The sequence below is a fragment of the Dicentrarchus labrax genome, unplaced genomic scaffold (genome assembly GCF_905237075.1).
Source record: "Dicentrarchus labrax unplaced genomic scaffold, dlabrax2021, whole genome shotgun sequence".
Taxonomy (NCBI): Eukaryota; Metazoa; Chordata; class Actinopteri; family Moronidae; genus Dicentrarchus; species Dicentrarchus labrax.
This window is the reverse complement of record NW_026136711.1, coordinates 18,252,729-18,270,395: the sequence shown is the minus strand read 5'-3', so window position 1 is coordinate 18,270,395 and position 17,667 is coordinate 18,252,729. Positions and strand designations below refer to the sequence as shown.

General features: G+C 40.0%; 1 protein-coding gene across 1 annotated transcript in view; it reads right to left on the bottom strand.

Moving 5' to 3' along the window:
• Positions 1-832: 832 nt before the first annotated feature.
• The window catches only part of slc4a8 (solute carrier family 4 member 8), a 30,455-nt gene continuing 13,620 nt past the window's right edge, over positions 833-17,667 (bottom strand). Inside the window, exons 5-25 of the mRNA XM_051414350.1 lie at positions 16,943-17,103; positions 14,005-14,181; positions 13,411-13,502; positions 12,683-12,840; positions 12,488-12,575; positions 12,212-12,358; positions 11,983-12,083; positions 10,531-10,705; positions 10,233-10,366; positions 9,904-10,149; positions 9,441-9,546; positions 8,791-8,952; positions 8,567-8,680; positions 8,306-8,467; positions 7,927-8,178; positions 7,736-7,804; positions 7,027-7,200; positions 6,800-6,931; positions 6,608-6,705; positions 6,276-6,381; positions 833-6,095 (exon numbers count right to left, since the gene is read on the bottom strand). Coding sequence (XP_051270310.1) covers positions 6,090-6,095; positions 6,276-6,381; positions 6,608-6,705; positions 6,800-6,931; positions 7,027-7,200; positions 7,736-7,804; positions 7,927-8,178; positions 8,306-8,467; positions 8,567-8,680; positions 8,791-8,952; positions 9,441-9,546; positions 9,904-10,149; positions 10,233-10,366; positions 10,531-10,705; positions 11,983-12,083; positions 12,212-12,358; positions 12,488-12,575; positions 12,683-12,840; positions 13,411-13,502; positions 14,005-14,181; positions 16,943-17,103 — 2,860 coding nt within the window. The 3' untranslated portion in view covers positions 833-6,089. The remainder of the gene's footprint in view (positions 6,096-6,275; positions 6,382-6,607; positions 6,706-6,799; positions 6,932-7,026; positions 7,201-7,735; positions 7,805-7,926; positions 8,179-8,305; positions 8,468-8,566; positions 8,681-8,790; positions 8,953-9,440; positions 9,547-9,903; positions 10,150-10,232; positions 10,367-10,530; positions 10,706-11,982; positions 12,084-12,211; positions 12,359-12,487; positions 12,576-12,682; positions 12,841-13,410; positions 13,503-14,004; positions 14,182-16,942; positions 17,104-17,667) is intronic.

The following is a 17,667-nucleotide window of genomic DNA, read 5'->3' as shown; positions in this document are numbered from 1 at the left end:
GACTGGCCTAGACCCACACTGCACCCACATGATAATAATAAATGCAATACACAAACGGGCTGACTGAAATTAAGTTAATATGATGTATATTCACATGTACTAACACTATGTGGGGCAGCCAACGTCACTTAATAGATCTGCAGCATTACGCTGACCCCTGATTCAATTCTTGAGGTAAAAAATGACTCAAAATGTCCTGCCCACCTCCCTCCTTTCACCTTATGTCCGAGGCAACAGCTCCTCCGATTCGATAAAGCCACAGCCCACCAGATGTTTGTAATCAGGAGCAGTTGGGAGTCAGGATCACATGACACCCTCAAGGCGCACATGCACACATAGATATATACATACAGAGTGTAGTGCATCTTTAACCCCATAGCCCTTCCCACAGGCTACTCCTTTGCAGTCAGGATCACCTCCAGATGTGCACACTGTGTTCTCACCTCAGGATAAAAACCGGGGGAAGGGGTGCTGCAAAAGGAGGAGGGAGGGGGGACAGTACAAGGAAAATGGAAACGACTGCAGGATGTTGGAGGAGGAAGGTAAATGAGAGTGGAAGGAGTGAGATACTTCATGCGTGGAAACAGTGTTTATCTTTATTTAACTGATGTAACAGTCTTAGATTTAAATAAATATTTGAAGGGCAAATTCATCACAGGCCCAATCTACCTGAAAGGATTGTGACTCTGCTGCCACCTAGTGGTACAACTCAACAAATACATCAAAATACATTATAGCTCAAACATGTAAACACATACAATTCAGTGTCTCCTATTGCGAAATGAAATGATTTAAGGTAACGACATGATGGATTAACTCAAACAACACTTAATTTCATTTCAACTGTAATTATTTATTTATCATTTTCCATAATCAAAAATTAAATTACATATACATATAAAACATGTAGAACCACTTTGTTCAAGACTAATCATTCAGTGGTTGAAGAGACAAGGCATCACTCTTTCTATGGCTCCAAGACTATAGGATTAAGGTTACTGCAGAACAGGTGATCTTCACCCTGAAAATCTCCCACTTTCTAAGATATACTGTATATATATATATATATATATATATATACATATCTTCATCTTTCATCCTTTTCCTCTTCTGTCAAACTGACCTTGTCCTTGAAACAGACGCACATTTTGTCTTATATTCATTAGAAAGACATAGCCTTACACAGTGCACAGTTTTCACTTTTATCTACACATAAAAATGAAGTAGGAATTCAGGAGAGAATTCGAAACAAGGGTCTGTTATTTTTATGCGATGAAGGAATTGTACAATTATACAAAATTGGACACAGAAATTACGTTTTTTTTGACAACCTGTGCCTCATTAATGGCTTTTAAAAGCACAATAGGAAGTGGTTATGTATTCTATGATAGGCACACACATACAGTACACATATTTATACTCACATCCATCGAAAATTGTGACCTCTCTCAGTCACATGTATATGCAGTAAACCTACAGTATAATGAAGGCATGTTTACCATACATTCACATATACATTAATGAGTGGAAATAAGACACATGATGTTCATTAAAATTACATTAACAATTGCTTAATAATTAAGTTTTTTTTGTTAAAGCACATATACAGTCATTGAACTCTGGGTGTTTAAAAGTGTTTTCGCAATTTGGCCAAGTCCGTTATGGAAGCATTTCTTCATATTTTTTCTCAATTTACGCAACATTTGTTTGAACTCACTCATGTAATTTAGAATATATATCTACACAATAATATATAGTCATGCCGTTCATTAGTTTAATTATGGGTCCTCAGACACACAAAGAATATTCACATTCAAAAGTCTGACTGAGTCGGAGCAGAAGTACATGACAGCAAACACAAAACTTTCATACACGTCTTGGAGGAGGTATTACTGCATGTGATGTTACAGTGATAGAATACTGTACTTTTGTACTTTGCTTTAAAGTCACTTGAATAGAAACGATGGGGACTATGAAGGAAGTAGCCTTGAAGATTGTTATAAAACAATTAATGAACTGATATTCACCTGGACGGTAAAACAAAGAGTTTATAGATTTTAAACATGACTCCATCAGTTAATGGATCAAATATTTTAAATGGATCATTTTGTAATAGATTAATTTGATAACTCTCTGATGTTTAACCTGAAAGTACAGATCCATCCAGAAATAATTACTCAATTCTAAAATGAGTCTTTGGGACATCTCATTACCATTTAAAGTGAAACTATGTAATTTCTGTAAGAAGAACAAACACATTCTTCCTCTTACAAAGGATTACTGAGTCAGTTTCCTGCTTTGATAACTCCTTTGTACTTGTGCTATGGTTACACGATATTTTAATATTATTATTATATCGTAATTCTCACCTGTGGCCACAGTGGGTGCTGTTAAGCAAAACATATATAGTCATAAAAATAAAGGCAAGAATGGCTGAATATTATTTTTCAAACAGTCTATCTGTCATTCATCCTTATTTTTATTGTCCAATAAAACATCAATCAATAATTGATTTATGAGCAGTTTCAAGGCTCTCTAAGTCCTCCTTTGAGGGCAAAAGGGTGTGACAATCATGGTTTATTAGACGAACTTGTGATGTCTCCCATCAGAGCTCTTTGCTCTCTGTGTAATAACCTTTGAAGGTTGAAGTAGAATATTCATGTACTGCATTCGTCAGCCTTTGTCTTAGCTCATCTTGCTTATTACATTATATACAGAAAGCAAAGAGAACACATTGACATTGTATATTTAAAAATATTATTGTTATAAATAATAAATAAGTAATAAATGATTGTAAAATCATTTAATTGCTTAATAGATCTCTTGAAAATAAAATATATCACAAATTCTTTATCTACAGAAAGTGCAACTACAAATAAAGTGTTATTGAAGGTCATTCTTTCACACCATCATCTCCCTTTGGCTTTTCTACGCTCTGAAAGCAGAGTGGTATCCTAAATTAATTAAAGACAACTTCCAGAAGTGATTCTGATAATAAAAAAGGTGGATGAGCAACATTACAGTAGAATCTTCTTTATCCAAACTGAAGTTTCTTGTCAAGCCACATAATGAATGAAAATTGTGACAATGTCAGAATATCTTCCTTTAATTGTGTGTAATAGTTGAAATTTTCTTTTTGGCACGTGTATTAAAAGTGTTTTTCAGGCTTCAAATATTATTATTTTTCCTCAACTGCCTTTATTCAACTCCAGGTTGATAAAAAGAAGTTGCACTTACATAAAACAACCCTGATAAATAAAAAGTTTGCAGTAAGCTCAATTTGGGTTGGATTTTGGGTGAATTATTGCTTGAAAGAAAATTCTGTTAACCCCCCTAAAAAAGACAAAAAGCAAAATTGTTATTTTTTCCTGATACTCAAAGAGACACAGTCTTTCTCTCTGTGTCACACACACACACACACACACACACACACACACACACACACACACACACACACACACACACACACCATTTTTTCCGCTCTGGTTCCACCTGACCTGACATCACCCAAAGTGCCTTACAGGAGCATTCTTGAACTTGTCTGAGGTAAAGAAATAAGACACTGTACTAACACGACAGAGATTCTGTAAGAACAACCTCCTTCCTACACAATCAGTAGTTCAAAGACAAACGTCCATAAAGGGAAAAAGATCACGCCTCAAAAAACACGTTATTGATGCCACTGCTTCAACTGAAGAACTGAAGTGGGTCTTCTGACATTTACAGTTTTCAGTTTACATCATTACACAAAACTGACACAACGTTTTATGCGCCAAAAGAGGATTTGTCTATGTATTACTGAACCTGCAATGTATTTCTAAAATCTACTAAATATTTGACTATCATCACTATAAAAGAACACAGCAATGGCACATTAAAAAAAGAGACTCTAGTAGATTTAAGGAATAATGACTGATAAACCTACTGAGAATATTAAAAAGAACCTGGTTTGTTTTTAAAGGAGCATTTATACTCTATCATAACCCAGCTGAGTGTACAGTGGAGGTGGGAAACCTGGGTATTGTTTCTGATGAAAGGGTGAAAAATGGGAGTAGAGAGGTTGTTGTTGTTGTGTGTGTGTGTGTGTGTGTGTGTGTGTGTGTGTGTGTGTGTATGCTATTCTATCTTTTGTGAGGACGAAATGTATTTAAAGCAGCTATAATCAATATTTTCATATTAACAATGGATCACATGACTAAGGCTACATTCACACTGCAAGCCTCAATTCCTAATTATTTGATTAGATTATCTTTGTTTGGCTCTTCACATTATTTTTTTAATGTGGCCCATTCCATTGTGAACAGTTCAATGACCTGCCTAACAAATGTCAATTTAGAGTGACATAAATGTATGAATGTAGGCAAAGTGTATTTGAAGGGAGTCGTTTGGAGTGATGATGTTCTGCAGTCACTCTTAGATTTACAAAGCTTTAGGCTATAGCATATTTCAGCTCATGTTCGGATTTTCCAGTCCACAACTCACCACTCTGTTTTCAGCGAAACAGCTCTAAAAACTTGCTGTACAGCTGACAAAGTAAGTGACTAGCCAGTGAATATAGTTGGAGCATTTAGTGCCAAAAGAGCCAGATATTTCCTCCAAGATCTTAGTGGAGACCAAAATCAGAGCTAAAAGAAGAGAGACTATTTGACTTACATTCAACAGGAGGCCAGAATCACAAAATGAATGCTAATGTGGCTTCCCAACAGCTGTTGTGTAATAAAAAATATATCAAATTCAAAGCTGAAAATATGTCCATGTTACAGCTTGTGCCCTAACGTAATTACTGCAGATTTAAAACAGCAGGAATATAAGGTGTTTATTAGCTACACCTAAACTAATGCAGTTGTTAGACTCTCATCATTAATTAATGGGATAGTAAAAATAACAGAAACACCTGTCAGTGTAAAAAAACTTAACAGCGCCACAAACTATGTCTTCTAAAAATGATCATACAATTGAATCAACACTTTTCTGAAACAGTTTAAACAAAAACGGAACATTGTAACTTTCATGATTCAACTTATTGCAGGACTGTCATTTTACATTCATCAGGTTGTTCCTAATAAACCAGCAACTGGCATATTTCTGGTTTAAATCTGCGCTATGGTTCAGTTTACGGTTATGGCTACGGCTCGTTCTAGTATTAAACAAGAGAATTTACAATAGGCTATTTCACTGATGTTGGGCAGTAAAGCCGATATTAATAGACCAACAACAGCTGTGTCCCTGTGAGCTGAAAACAAATCCCCCTGACTTTTTGGTTGACATTTCTGGAGACAGACCAGTGGCACTGAACTAATTGACTAACTGGCGTCTTGTACGACTGCTTCAGATGTTACATCCAAATAACTTTTAAATAAATGCATGGCTTTCAGCTGTGTATCAGCAAATGCACCCATATCTCAGTGAAATCACCATGGCTGCCAACAGCTGTCACAGTGTCCTCGCAGTTGTTCCATTATTTACTGTCACTGTGGATGGAGCAGCTCCAGGAATTGTCTCTACATGACATTATCAGAGCCTGTCTCATTGCTCTATACAAATTAATTAAAAGAGCTGTTTGATACTATTGAATTTTCAAAGGTAAATGCTGCTACAGGAGAGATTGCTTTAAATCCTTTATATTCTCCTTCAACCTCACAACCAAGATGGAAAGCCAAAGGCAGTGTACTGGCCAGAACGTATTACTCTTCCTTGTCTGGTTTAATAGAAAGCTAAAAGTAAATTATGTTGATGGTTGGCTAACTGGTTAAGATAGTTAAGATTGCTGAGGTTGGTGCTAGCTTCTAGTTCAAGGGGTCAGAGTGAGGATTAGGCTTTAATTTTAGAGCCTTGGTTCAGGGAAATACGATTTTAAATATATTTCCAGTCCTCACAAAGATAGAAGTGCATGTGTTTGTCTGTCTTTATCTGTGTGTTTGCATGTAGCTGGTAGAAATCATCGAGGGGTGGTTTCTCTAAGCGCTGAAGAGGCTGACGGTCAAAGCAGTCAAATCGCAGTGTCCTGTGGTCCAAAACTACAGTCAAGTGGGACAGCTGAGTTTGCCAGGACTGAAGACATCCTTTACTCGTCTATGAACGCTATCCCTTCAATCCTGCAGAGTAAAAACATACAAACCTGGTATTAACACAGCACAGAGCACAGTTTAGTTGCCCTAAATTCGCAATTACCAGTTGGAGCAACAATTGCAAAACACAAAAGAAGCGAATGATCACAATGTGTAGCGGGAGTACTTCCAGATGACAGGGGTGAGGAAAAGGAGGATATGGCTTGCCTTCTTAGCAGCCACAGGACGAGTGTCCTTTTGATTGGAGTTGAGGGATTTCCACACGGTGGTTTTAGACATTTCATCAGATATATTAATATCAGAGGGGTCACACCTGAGGACCAGGGAGAGGAAAAGGAGAAAACAGATAAGGGATAAGGTGGGGGTGCTTTGGGCCTTAGGGAGAGGTCTTTGCATGTTAGTTGCACAGGGTGCACTTGAAAACAGACGACTACACCCAAACAAGACAAGCATACATCACAACAATCTTACCGTTCCGATTGTCTGATGTCCATTCGGTCAAATTAAGTGTGTTTAGGTGTATACGTGTGTTTGCTCACCTGGGATCATGTGCTTTTGGGGTCTGAACAGGCTTGCTGCTCTCCATTGGAATCTGAACAGTATCTTCCTTTTTGTCACTGAGCATACCCTGTGATTCCTAAAAGACACACACCCCGCCACAAGCATATACAGTTAATACATGCATGTTTATCTACATTCATCTGTGCATTTCAAGAGTCCATTTAGACTACCTCTTCTATCGTTTTGGAGGCATCATCAAGATTTTTTTTCTTCCATTCAGGCATTAAATCATCCAAGTAACTTAGCTCTCGTTTGGAGAAGCACAAGTCCAGCAGCTTGCGGACGAAAACCAGCGCCAGCACCTGCAGGCACAGTAAAATAAATGGTTCTTATTTAAATGGAAGACTTGGAAAGACTAATGAGAAGAGACAGGGGATGTTGGTGGGGGTCCACTGACCATCATGGGGAATATTATAGCAGCAGGTGTTGTCTTGACGACCCAGAGCAGCGCCAGACAGGTGAGCTGAGTGACAGTGAACAGGTGCACCTTCCTCAAGGGGACGTGGCGCAGGTAGATGAAGTCTGGCTGGTGCTTCGCAGGCATGCCGAACAACTTCAGACGGTCAAATAACTGAGAAATGATGAAGATGAGTGCAGGTGGTAGGGAAGTTAGAGACAGAGAGGGTAACAAGACAAATGAATAAATGGGAGAAGAGCAAGAGCAGAGGCACAGATGGTGAGTGTGGCAAGAGAAAGAAAGTGATTATAAACGACAAATTTAGTTAGATTGGTCTGACAATTAACTGTGAGGACTCACTGAATTGCAACAGAATTAATTAAATCAGGAGAGGGCACAAAAGGTACAGCCAAATTATTAAGAGGCTGGGTTATAGAGGGAAAGAGTACAACTTGGAACATTTTTGTATTTGAATTACTCCCAGTTGAACTACAAATATATTAAGAGTTGAAAACTGTATGTTTGCATCTTGCAAATTACCCCTAAGTTTTAAACTGAGGGAAAAATATACACATTGACACAACAACTAGGGGGTGACAAAGTCAGAACATTTCAAAATAACATATAGTGGCTTCACTGTAAATCATCTTTACCATATTATCCAATAATGTTCCTGTGTCACAATTATATATGTCATATTTCACATTACCTGGATTCCTTTTAATGAAGATACTCCCATGTAAAGGAAAACACCATACAACACTGGCATAGGAATGAACTGTAAAAAAAAAAACAAAAAAAAACACCATACATCAAACAACTTCAGTAACAACAACTTAAGTGATCTTCCTAAATGTCCCAGCCAGAGGGCAGCAGCGTTGCATTGCTTGTCTGACTAACCTGCAGGGCTCCGGTCATGAATACAGAGCAGCCCATGAGCAGGAAGATGACCAGGCCAGTGAACCTCTGCTCTCTGATGCCCAGAAAGCGAGGCTGCTCTCCTGGAGCTGAGCTTTCTGACTCCAGCTTCAAGCTGTTGACGTGAGAGATGGACAGCACCGTGGCCGCTACGAACCAGGGCAAGCCCATGATGGAGCATACCGCCAGCATCACCCCGACCATCAGCAGGTCCAGGTGGTACCCACAGCCCTTCTGCATAACAGAGAGTACAGATACGTGCATGAATAACTGAGCTACAGTCTGCAGCTGAAAACAACGGTGCAGAGATATAGTTTCGTATGGCAGCTAGATGTTCTAAATTTCCAGATTTTTTTCTCACCAGCAGTTTGTGCTCTTTGCGGTTAATGATGACAGCAGTTATCTGTTGGTCCATGAAGATGAGAATGGTGCAGAGAAGAGCAGGAATCGATGCAGCCAGGACTGTCCACCATGGGTTGCGCCCTATTGGATCGATCAACCAACCTCGGTCGTCTCTGGTAGGCTGGAGGATCCCATTAAAGAGGAGTGAGGCCATGATTCAGCCATAACCATGTGGAGGTTTATATCAAGTTCAACCTTATTTTTATAATTTCTTCTATACCTGGAATTTGCTGGGAACCTTCAACTTCTGGGATGGCACTCCAATGGCATAGTCAAGCAGAACCATGAAGGCAATGGTGAGGAACACTGCAAAGTCACTGATCATGGAGCGCACCTGGGCATGGGTGATACGTAACAACACTCAGAGATCAGTAGTTACTAATGTGGCGTGTCAGGTTTTCCAATGTCTGGTATCTTAAGTGATTAGCCATACTGGTTGATTACCTTGGTTGGGAAATAACGACTAGTCTTGAATTGTTTGAGGAAGGCAGACATGAAGAAGGTTGAGAAGAACAAGATGGTAGACCAAAAGAGAACGTCTGGGGTGTATGGGCCATGGTGGCCACATGCCGTCCCAACAAACTGGCCCTGCAGACTGATACACTCCTATAGAGAGTCATGGAGGTTATTAGATGAAAATGGCCTTAGATGACTCATGAGAAAATGGATACATGCAATACATGCTTGTTTATCTACTTTCATCTGTGCATTTCAAGAGTCCATTTAGACCGGTCCGTCCGCCAGATGACTCATGAGAAAATGGATCAAAAGACTGTTGTATCTACATTATCTGACAGGCAGGAAGAGTCTACAAAGCAGTGAAAGCACATAAGAAACAAAGCAAGCCTTTGGTGTGCTCAGTTATACACACAGCAGTGAAAGGTTAATCAATTGAATGTCCTTGTCAGTGTTTGCAAATGTCCTTCAGAGAGGTTAGCTGCTCAAGGGAAGGTGAGGTGGGGGGCTAGTTGAATGTTAACAAAAGTAAACACGCTGGAGCAAATGCAAATTGTGCTATCATGTGAAAGACAGAGAGATTATGCTTCAAAGTGTGTGAGTGTGTGTGTGTGTGTGTTTCCACATAGTTACGTTACCTTGACGGTAAGGTTGGTCCAGGATACAGCAGAAGCTGTGACGTTTCTCTCACTCCACAGCTCTAAGGTTTTATTACTGGGATTATCAGGCTCTGCACACCTACAGCTACAGAGAGAGAGAAAGAGAGAGAAAGAGAGAGTGCAAGAGAGAGAGAGAGAGAGAGAGAGAGAGAACGGCTCTCAGTGGCTGACTGACAAGGATGGGCTCACATGTTTTATCAGTCAAATTAGGCCAGACATAAATGGAACTGCATGCAAAGATGTGGTTTGAAGGCTTTTAGAGGAGAACAGGAATGAAGAGACAACAAGGGCAAAAACACTCAGTGAGGAGTTTCTCACGATGAGAGAATAATAACTGTACATTCTTAGAGAAAAACAACAATCAAAAAACAAAACAATGAAAGATCTGAACATGCAGGTGAAAGCTAAAGAAAACAGATAGGGCGAACATTTTGCTACTCACTAGGCCAGCGTGAGTTTGTCCAGATCACTGTGTGCATTGAAGGGGTAGACTTCTCCCAGGTGGATGAGCTTCTCCAGGGCCTCGTAGATGAAGATAAGGCAGATGAGGGCGGCAAACGCCTCCTCTGTGAAGCGAGTGATGTAGCACACCAGGGAGCTAGCATCTGTGGCAACCAACACGAAACACAACAGGGCCGTCCACAGGCCGATGCAAGTCCTCAGCGACAGATAGGACAGCTTGTAGTCCCTGAAATGAGAAGAGGGGTTAGCAAAACAAATGTCAGGGCGGTGATGACATAAATCTCACAGAGAGTTTGTTGTAATACATACTTGCAAAACTTGAAGAGAATTTTCTCAAAAACCAGCACAGGGCCTGTGCTGCCCAGAATGGTGAGAGGCTGGCCAGCAAACAGAGAGTATGCTACTCCCGTCATTGATGCACCAAGTAAGGACTCAATAGCACTCTGCAACACATGGTGGAAATGGAGAGTATATGTCTTATGTGCAGTATAGTATTCAGTAAGATGTAAAATGTCTATGCTGTATCCATAATGTTTTAATCACATATGCGAGTACAGCATTTGCCTCTGTTTCAATGTCTGTCTGTTGAGTGTGTTTGTGCTCTTACAATGCGTCCCTCTGTCGCCTCCCCCAGCAGTCCTCCAAAGGTGATTACAGGAGACATGCAGGCACAGTAGAGGAAGAGGAAGGAGGCCACACACTGGAGGCTCATGCCGTCCTTAAAGTCGCTCAGATAGAACGGAGCTTTCCTCTTAATGTCCAGTATCAGACCACCGAACAACCTGATCATGACACGCAACAAAAGAAGAGAGGTGCTTAAGTTTAGATACATAGCAGTAAGTAAGTAGTAATCTAGCTCTCGGCAAGAAAGCTAATAAGCAGTATTAAAGTCAAACTATTTCTTCAAAGGTCCAGTGTGTAACATTTAGAAGGATTAGGAAAAAGAGAATTTTTTTTGTTACCTCAAAATTTGCCAATTTTATCTACAGATGCAGTGGATCTTCTTTCATAGGTTGCCATGTTGAACCACCATGTTTCTTCAGCAGCCCAGAATGGACAAAACAAACACTGGCTCCAGAGCCTCCTTCCTATATTCTCTCCTACACACTTCACAGCCCGTTTTCATTTCCAGGTCATCAAATATCAACGTGAGCGGTGTTCAGTTGGTTGCAATCTGCAATTTCCCCTCTAGATGCCACTAAATCTTACACACTGGCCCTTTAAGCGGGAAACTGGCTAACAACTAATCAGCAACCAGCAAAAGGTATAATTTCATGTTGTTCAAGTACAACAAAACAAACAAACAAAAAACAATACAAATTTCTCTAGGGTCTCATTAGTGAATTTCACTTCATCCAGTGTGTGTCCTAGTGGCATTTTAAAGACCACTCTTCCACTAAAGAGATAATTAAAGGCCCTAGACTGCCATGGTCTGCCCACACAGGTGTTTTCACTCCCCCGATTTGACCTCTTTCCATGACTGTGTGGGCGTGTACAGACTGTGCTTGAATGCCATTTCTCTTTGCACTCTCCTTTTGCAACTGTTATTGATACGTTTAATTTAGTGACTTCATGTCATTTCCAGTATAGCTCAACCTGTGCAGATAATCAGCCAGAATAACCTAAAACATCAGTGCAGCAAGGTGAGATGTAAAACGACTGGGTTTCAACAAGAAACAAGATGTGCAGAGTGTTCAGAGTATTTTGGTGTGTGCTTGTCTATCAGGCTGTCACACTTGGCCACTGTGGTTGTCACTTGCTTGTCTCACTTCAGCTCCTCACAAATCCAAATTTAGATTTTGTGATCGCATCAACTGACAAATACGGTGGTGAGTGCTAAACTCAGCCTCAGGCTTCCACATATCCCTTCAGAAAACAAGTGCTTAATCCATGTTTTTACACGGGCTGTTTTTATGACAGCGTATCCTGATATTCAACATCTGTTGGGTATAACATCTTGCTTTTTACATTTTAATTTTGCGTCTTTATTTACCATGGATTATAGCACGCATTACTGAAGAAACAAGCCTGTGTAACAAACCTGCAAAAGACAGATTACCTTCCAGTTCTCTGAAGCTCTGGCCCATGGTACTCAGCATGTAGCTCTTCCTCTACCTGGCAGGCTGTGCCATTAGGGACTCCAGGCATCTTCCTCTTCTCCTGCACGCAACCAATAATAGACATATATCAAAAAGTAGCTCTACACTTTACTTAAACAGCCACTGTTGCTTATTGTAGCAAAAATACAAACATGAAAAGCAAATATCTATGTCATCATTGTTGTTTACCTGAGAGGGGACACTCTTTGGGGGCTCGATGCGGATGGAGGGGTCCCACTCTCCTGGTGGTAGGACCGTCACCTGGTCCAGGAATTCATCTATCCCCGCCAGCAGGTCACTTCTGTCTTTTGCCTTGTAGGCTACATCATGGAAGATCTGGTCCAGACAAAAGTGAAGGATAGAGGAAACTTAACAGCCTGACTTCACACGCAAGACAGATGCTGAGATTTAATTTGTTGTGGGAAGGTTTCTGAAGGTAGATTTTAATTGACGGAGCGCTCTTACTTCATCCGTCATGATGGTTGCCATGGAGCGTCCAATTTCGTGGTATTGCTGAGCCTTTCCATCTGGGCCCAGGAGGATGAACAGGAACCTAATATTTATGATTTAGAGAATTTAGATCATTCCTGGATTGTTGAATTCACACAATTCATGTTTTTATAACTAAACTAACTGCACTGGAGAGCAGTGGCTGTCTACCTGGTAGGTATGGGGACCTCAGTGAGTCCGGTGAGCAGCACAGCAGGGGAGAGACGGACAAAGGCCACAATGGGCCTCTCCAGGAAGTCCAGTTCTCCCACCAGTACATTGGAGGCCTCTGCACCCTCTGGGATTTTCTTCATGAAATGCAGATCCACCTGGCGAGACAAGGTAGAATTCAATATCACATAAAAATACAAAAAATGACTTAATACCTACAGTAGTAATTGTAAGAGATCCCTGCATCCTGTCACTTTAGAACAAACAGTGCAAACAGAAATCAATCTTACACATAAAGCTGTCCCACCACAGGTGCAGCCTAATACCAGAGAACCTAGGTAGCATTTCAGTGCTTGGGATATTAAATAATGTAGATATGTACTCAAAATCCCAGGTGGAAATTAACGGCTAAATGGAAGCTTTTATCTGTGTCCTGTATGTGGCTCTACTAAACAATCTTGCAGTGATGCACTGTGATCAGATGAAGTTTTCCTGTTGTTTCCTAGGGGGCACTGTGTGACCTAGTTGATGATGTTGACAGTACACCAAACACTGATTACAGATCAGAGTGCTATGCATAGAGGTGATAGCCCTGTACAACCAGAAAAGGTTGCTGTTACTGCTGTATTACCCTAATTATATCTACTCTTCACAGCATCCATCCATACGTAAACAGTGTGCACTGAGAAATTGCACACAGTTGTGAGAAAAAACCCTTGCTTGTTTACCTTGCTGAGGTCCACTTGGGTGCTGTCTTGTCCGCCACCATTCTTGGCTGGTTCTGTAGCTGGCGGAGGCTGGGTAGATGTGGCTGACCCCGCTGGACAGTAAGAGTGTGGGTGTGCATGTGCGTTTGAGAGAGAGAGAGAGAGAGAGAGAGAGAGAGAGTACATACATTTATTGGCCTGCCAAAGTGCAAAGTGAAAAAAACAACCTAAGAAGGCAGTAATGCTTAGCTGCCAATATATCGCCCATTTGCTCAGGAACAGTTAAATGTTTTTTGGCAGTTTGTTCCTAAAAGCATCCAGTGTCACTGTTTAAAGATCAGACTTTTCTACATGTCTGTCTGTTACTTAGTCTTGTTTCTTTTAGTATCTTCCAGTCTCCTTTTATTGCCCAGTTTTTGTCCATCCATAATTCTCATACAAAATTGTGTGCAGTCTTATTATATCACAGTCAACTCATATTTACTTTCCACTGATTCTGTAGCCAGATGTCCAAAAGTAAGTATAACTTCCATGAGACTGAATTTCTAAATTTGATTCACACCAACAGATGATCTGTGATGTGTGCATGTGTTGTACAGTATCCCAGAGTCCCACCTGTCAGCTGGGGCTCTGACTGTTTGCGGTTTCCCTCAGTGATGGAGCGTACGATTGGCATCAGGTTCTTCTTCTTCTCATTCTGGTGGTGGTGTCTCTTCAGCAGAGCCTCGCGCACCTTCACTCTCACACTGTCGTCCAGCTCATTGGACGCCTCCTGGTGGTCCAGCACCATGTCTGCAGCACATGGATGAAGAAATATGCAGATAGTTGTGTTGATATGAGACAAATTAATGGCATGTGACAGATTACTTTGTATAGTATGTACATATTTGTGCTACTCTGACCAGAATTTGAATCCATCACCAAGCTCTACAAACAAAAACCTAGTTAATAAAGAATCTTAATCCTCCAACTATAAAGCCTTCCTTGAACTGTGCAACATTTGCTTTTTCCTTTAATTGCTGTAGTTAAATTGTAATAATGGCCTCACACATCATCAGTATGTAAAGGCACAGTGCTGAGCAGAGAGTGTGCGTTGGAAGGTCAATATGTGTCCAACATATCTGTGAGACTGCAGAGAATAATCAGCATCTCTTTCACTACCCCTCTCCCAGTCCTTTTTTCCATAGTGACCTGCTGAGTCAGCACTGGATCTTTCCTTCCTTCTTTCCTTCCCTCCTCCACAGTCAATCAAACTGTATGCCCGGTAACCACACACACACACACACACACACACACACACACACACACACACACACACACACTACACCACTGCAGTGCCTGCCTTCATTCTGAGCACACTTCAAGGCCAGCGCTAATGTGTTGAACTTAGTGCCACTATAATCAGCCATGTTAATAAGGACAGTGACAAGAGAACCACACAGAGGAGCCTCAAATTAAAAACTCACAAACTCACTACATCTAATGCATCCTCCTTTCACAATTCATAGACTTGAGGATCACGTTCCTTTTAATTTCAGACGACGGCTACAGCTCTGCCTCCTCCAAAGTATCACTTGACAGACATCCATCAGTTATGCATATGATAATGAGACACATCCAATAATATCTGTCATATTTGAAGAACTGGTGTATGCACCCTCTGTTATTTTACTCACACTCTTTGTTCATGTTAATTAGCAGTTATTTTAATGAAACCTCCTACAAGGACTTTTTAACTTGTTATGAAACAGTCTCAGTTTAATACTGATACCTCTATACGACCACATGAGACCAGAGAAGATGGTTATTTCTATATAGTTATTCTTAATGCCTACAACCAGGTCAAATTCACTCAGATTACCCTTGAAATCAATGAAATGAGGTGGTGGAAACACTACCACAGTTGTCCACAGAGGCCAAATGAAAGTTCACTGTTGCTGCTTTAAATAAATTACCATCTGATTTTCAATTTGAGAGTAATTAGTCAAATGTCAGACTTTTTAAAACCAGGTGGATTAAGAGCATGCTGGCTTCCAAAATAAAACCTGCATAACTGATTTAGCTTACATTTACCTACTTGAATTCCACTAAACGTTTTAATTAAATGAGTTGGGCACCAGGGTGTTAGACAGACAGGGAGAATTACCTTCAACCACACAATCTGTGTTAAAGTCTTAATGTATTAGATCTGGTAATCCATCCTATAGCTCCTTGGTGCTACAGACATTCATTCCTGTGCTTCAAAATAGAGGTTTTGCTTTATGCATTGCATGATAAAGACTAGAATATTCCTTTTAGGCAACTTCAAGCCTTTTCTATTACATTATCTTGGTCTCAGATTGCCTACACTTCCAAAAATAAACAAGTGAATAAATAAAGAACTTTTTTTTGTCTCCATCTCTTCTACCATCTTGGCTACCGTTTGAAATACAGGTGCTGCTGGCAGGAGTCACATGCAGAAGAGAGGGAAGTGAGAAGAGCAGTGGAGAGCTGGAGAAGAGGAATGATTGCAGGCAACAAGGCTGTTCAAGATTGTAAACCTGTCACAATCTGACCATGAGGAGTATGGAGGACTGACTGATGGAGAGCCTTAAACCACGTGATCTTTTTATGTGTGTGTGTACGTGTGGGGTGGATGGTCAGCAATGTGAAACACAATTTGCAAACAGTTTTGTTGCCTTTGTTTAAATCTATTTAATGATTAAATTGCAGGAGACTGTGTAGTGAGGAAGGCTGAACCATTGTGTCTTCATTTGGTGTATGTGTGTGTATGTGTAAAAGCTTGCACTTTGAATATAAATCATTTACATGTCTGTCTGATTTAAAACCATGATCATTCGTTCAGGTCACTCATGGACATATGTGGACAAAGCTTACCCAATCGTGTGCTCGCATGCAAATTACAGGTGTGTAATAAATTGCATACTTGCATGCAAATGAGCTCAAACTGTTGTAGTAGCTTTATGTAATTGTGGATTTTAATGCAAATCAGGTTCAACAGGAGTTTAGCTGCAATAATTCAGTAAAATGCAACCACCGAGCAGCTATACTGAGCATTTAGAGCCACTGGTGTTCTGTAAGTATGGAAAATCACTGGCCAGTTTTGTGCTCGTTTATGTTTACATCACAGGACAGTAATTTAAATTAAATTGAGACTCACAACAAAAGTCTGTGTGTGTCTGTTTGTGTGTTTGTACATCTCGAGTGACGAGGATGCTCCCCTCAGGCCTGTACTGTATGTGCGTCTCCTCTCTTAGGAGGATAAATCGATTTGTAGCACGCATCCAGCGGGCATCTCAGCTGAGATATAGAGCCTGTTTTATATCAATGAGTGTAACACTCAAGGACAGGGGCGAGAAGTGACTTTAGAGAGCAGGAAAGCGAAAGATGGGAAAATAAATTCTTATCCATTTGAAGAAGCAACACCAGTCACTTCCACCAATGATTAAAAACTGATTTCTTGCACCGTCAGACAGAGCTAACCTCTTTTTGTCAGGATAGATAGCGCTTTGGTACTAATATATTAATATATGTCAGTTGGGAAAATTCTCACCTGCAATCTCTTCAATGCAGTCAGCATGCATGTCAAGCAACACACTGCCATTGATAATGCAACTGCGGAGCTCAAAGAGACTGTGAAGGGAAAGAGTAGCGACATAGGGCTTGCTCCACCTCTCCCCGCCATCCTCCACATCTTCCTCAAACTTCAGCCACCTGCGAGGTGAAGACAGGCAAGAACTTTGTAAGTATGAGTAAATGTGAAGTACTATTATCTTTCACACAAAAAATAATGGTTATTCATCAAATTTCTTACAACTTAAAAAGGCTCTTAAATTTAAGAGTAAATGCAAGATGACAGTACAGACACAAGTGATAAGTGAGTTGAACAGACCCCTTTTGAGACATATTCTGGAAGGATTATAAAAAAATAACCTTGGTCATGATAAATAATACATTAATATAATTAATAAAAAATTTAATAAATCTAAAGCAATTACATTTTATTCAGAATATGGTTATATTTAGCCTATTATTTGCATTTTATTTGAACATTTCATAGGATGTTACACCAACTACAACAAAAAATCTTACATTGATTTTGTTTGCAATCTCTTCGCATGTATCTTCACTGTAGTACTGCATTTTCCATAAATACAACATATATTTATTTTGATATATTTTTAGATTATAAATATATTAGATTGTTGTCTCACATCTTAAATGCTAGTGGAAATATTAAATATTTCACAAAGTTATATTATAAAAATATATATATTA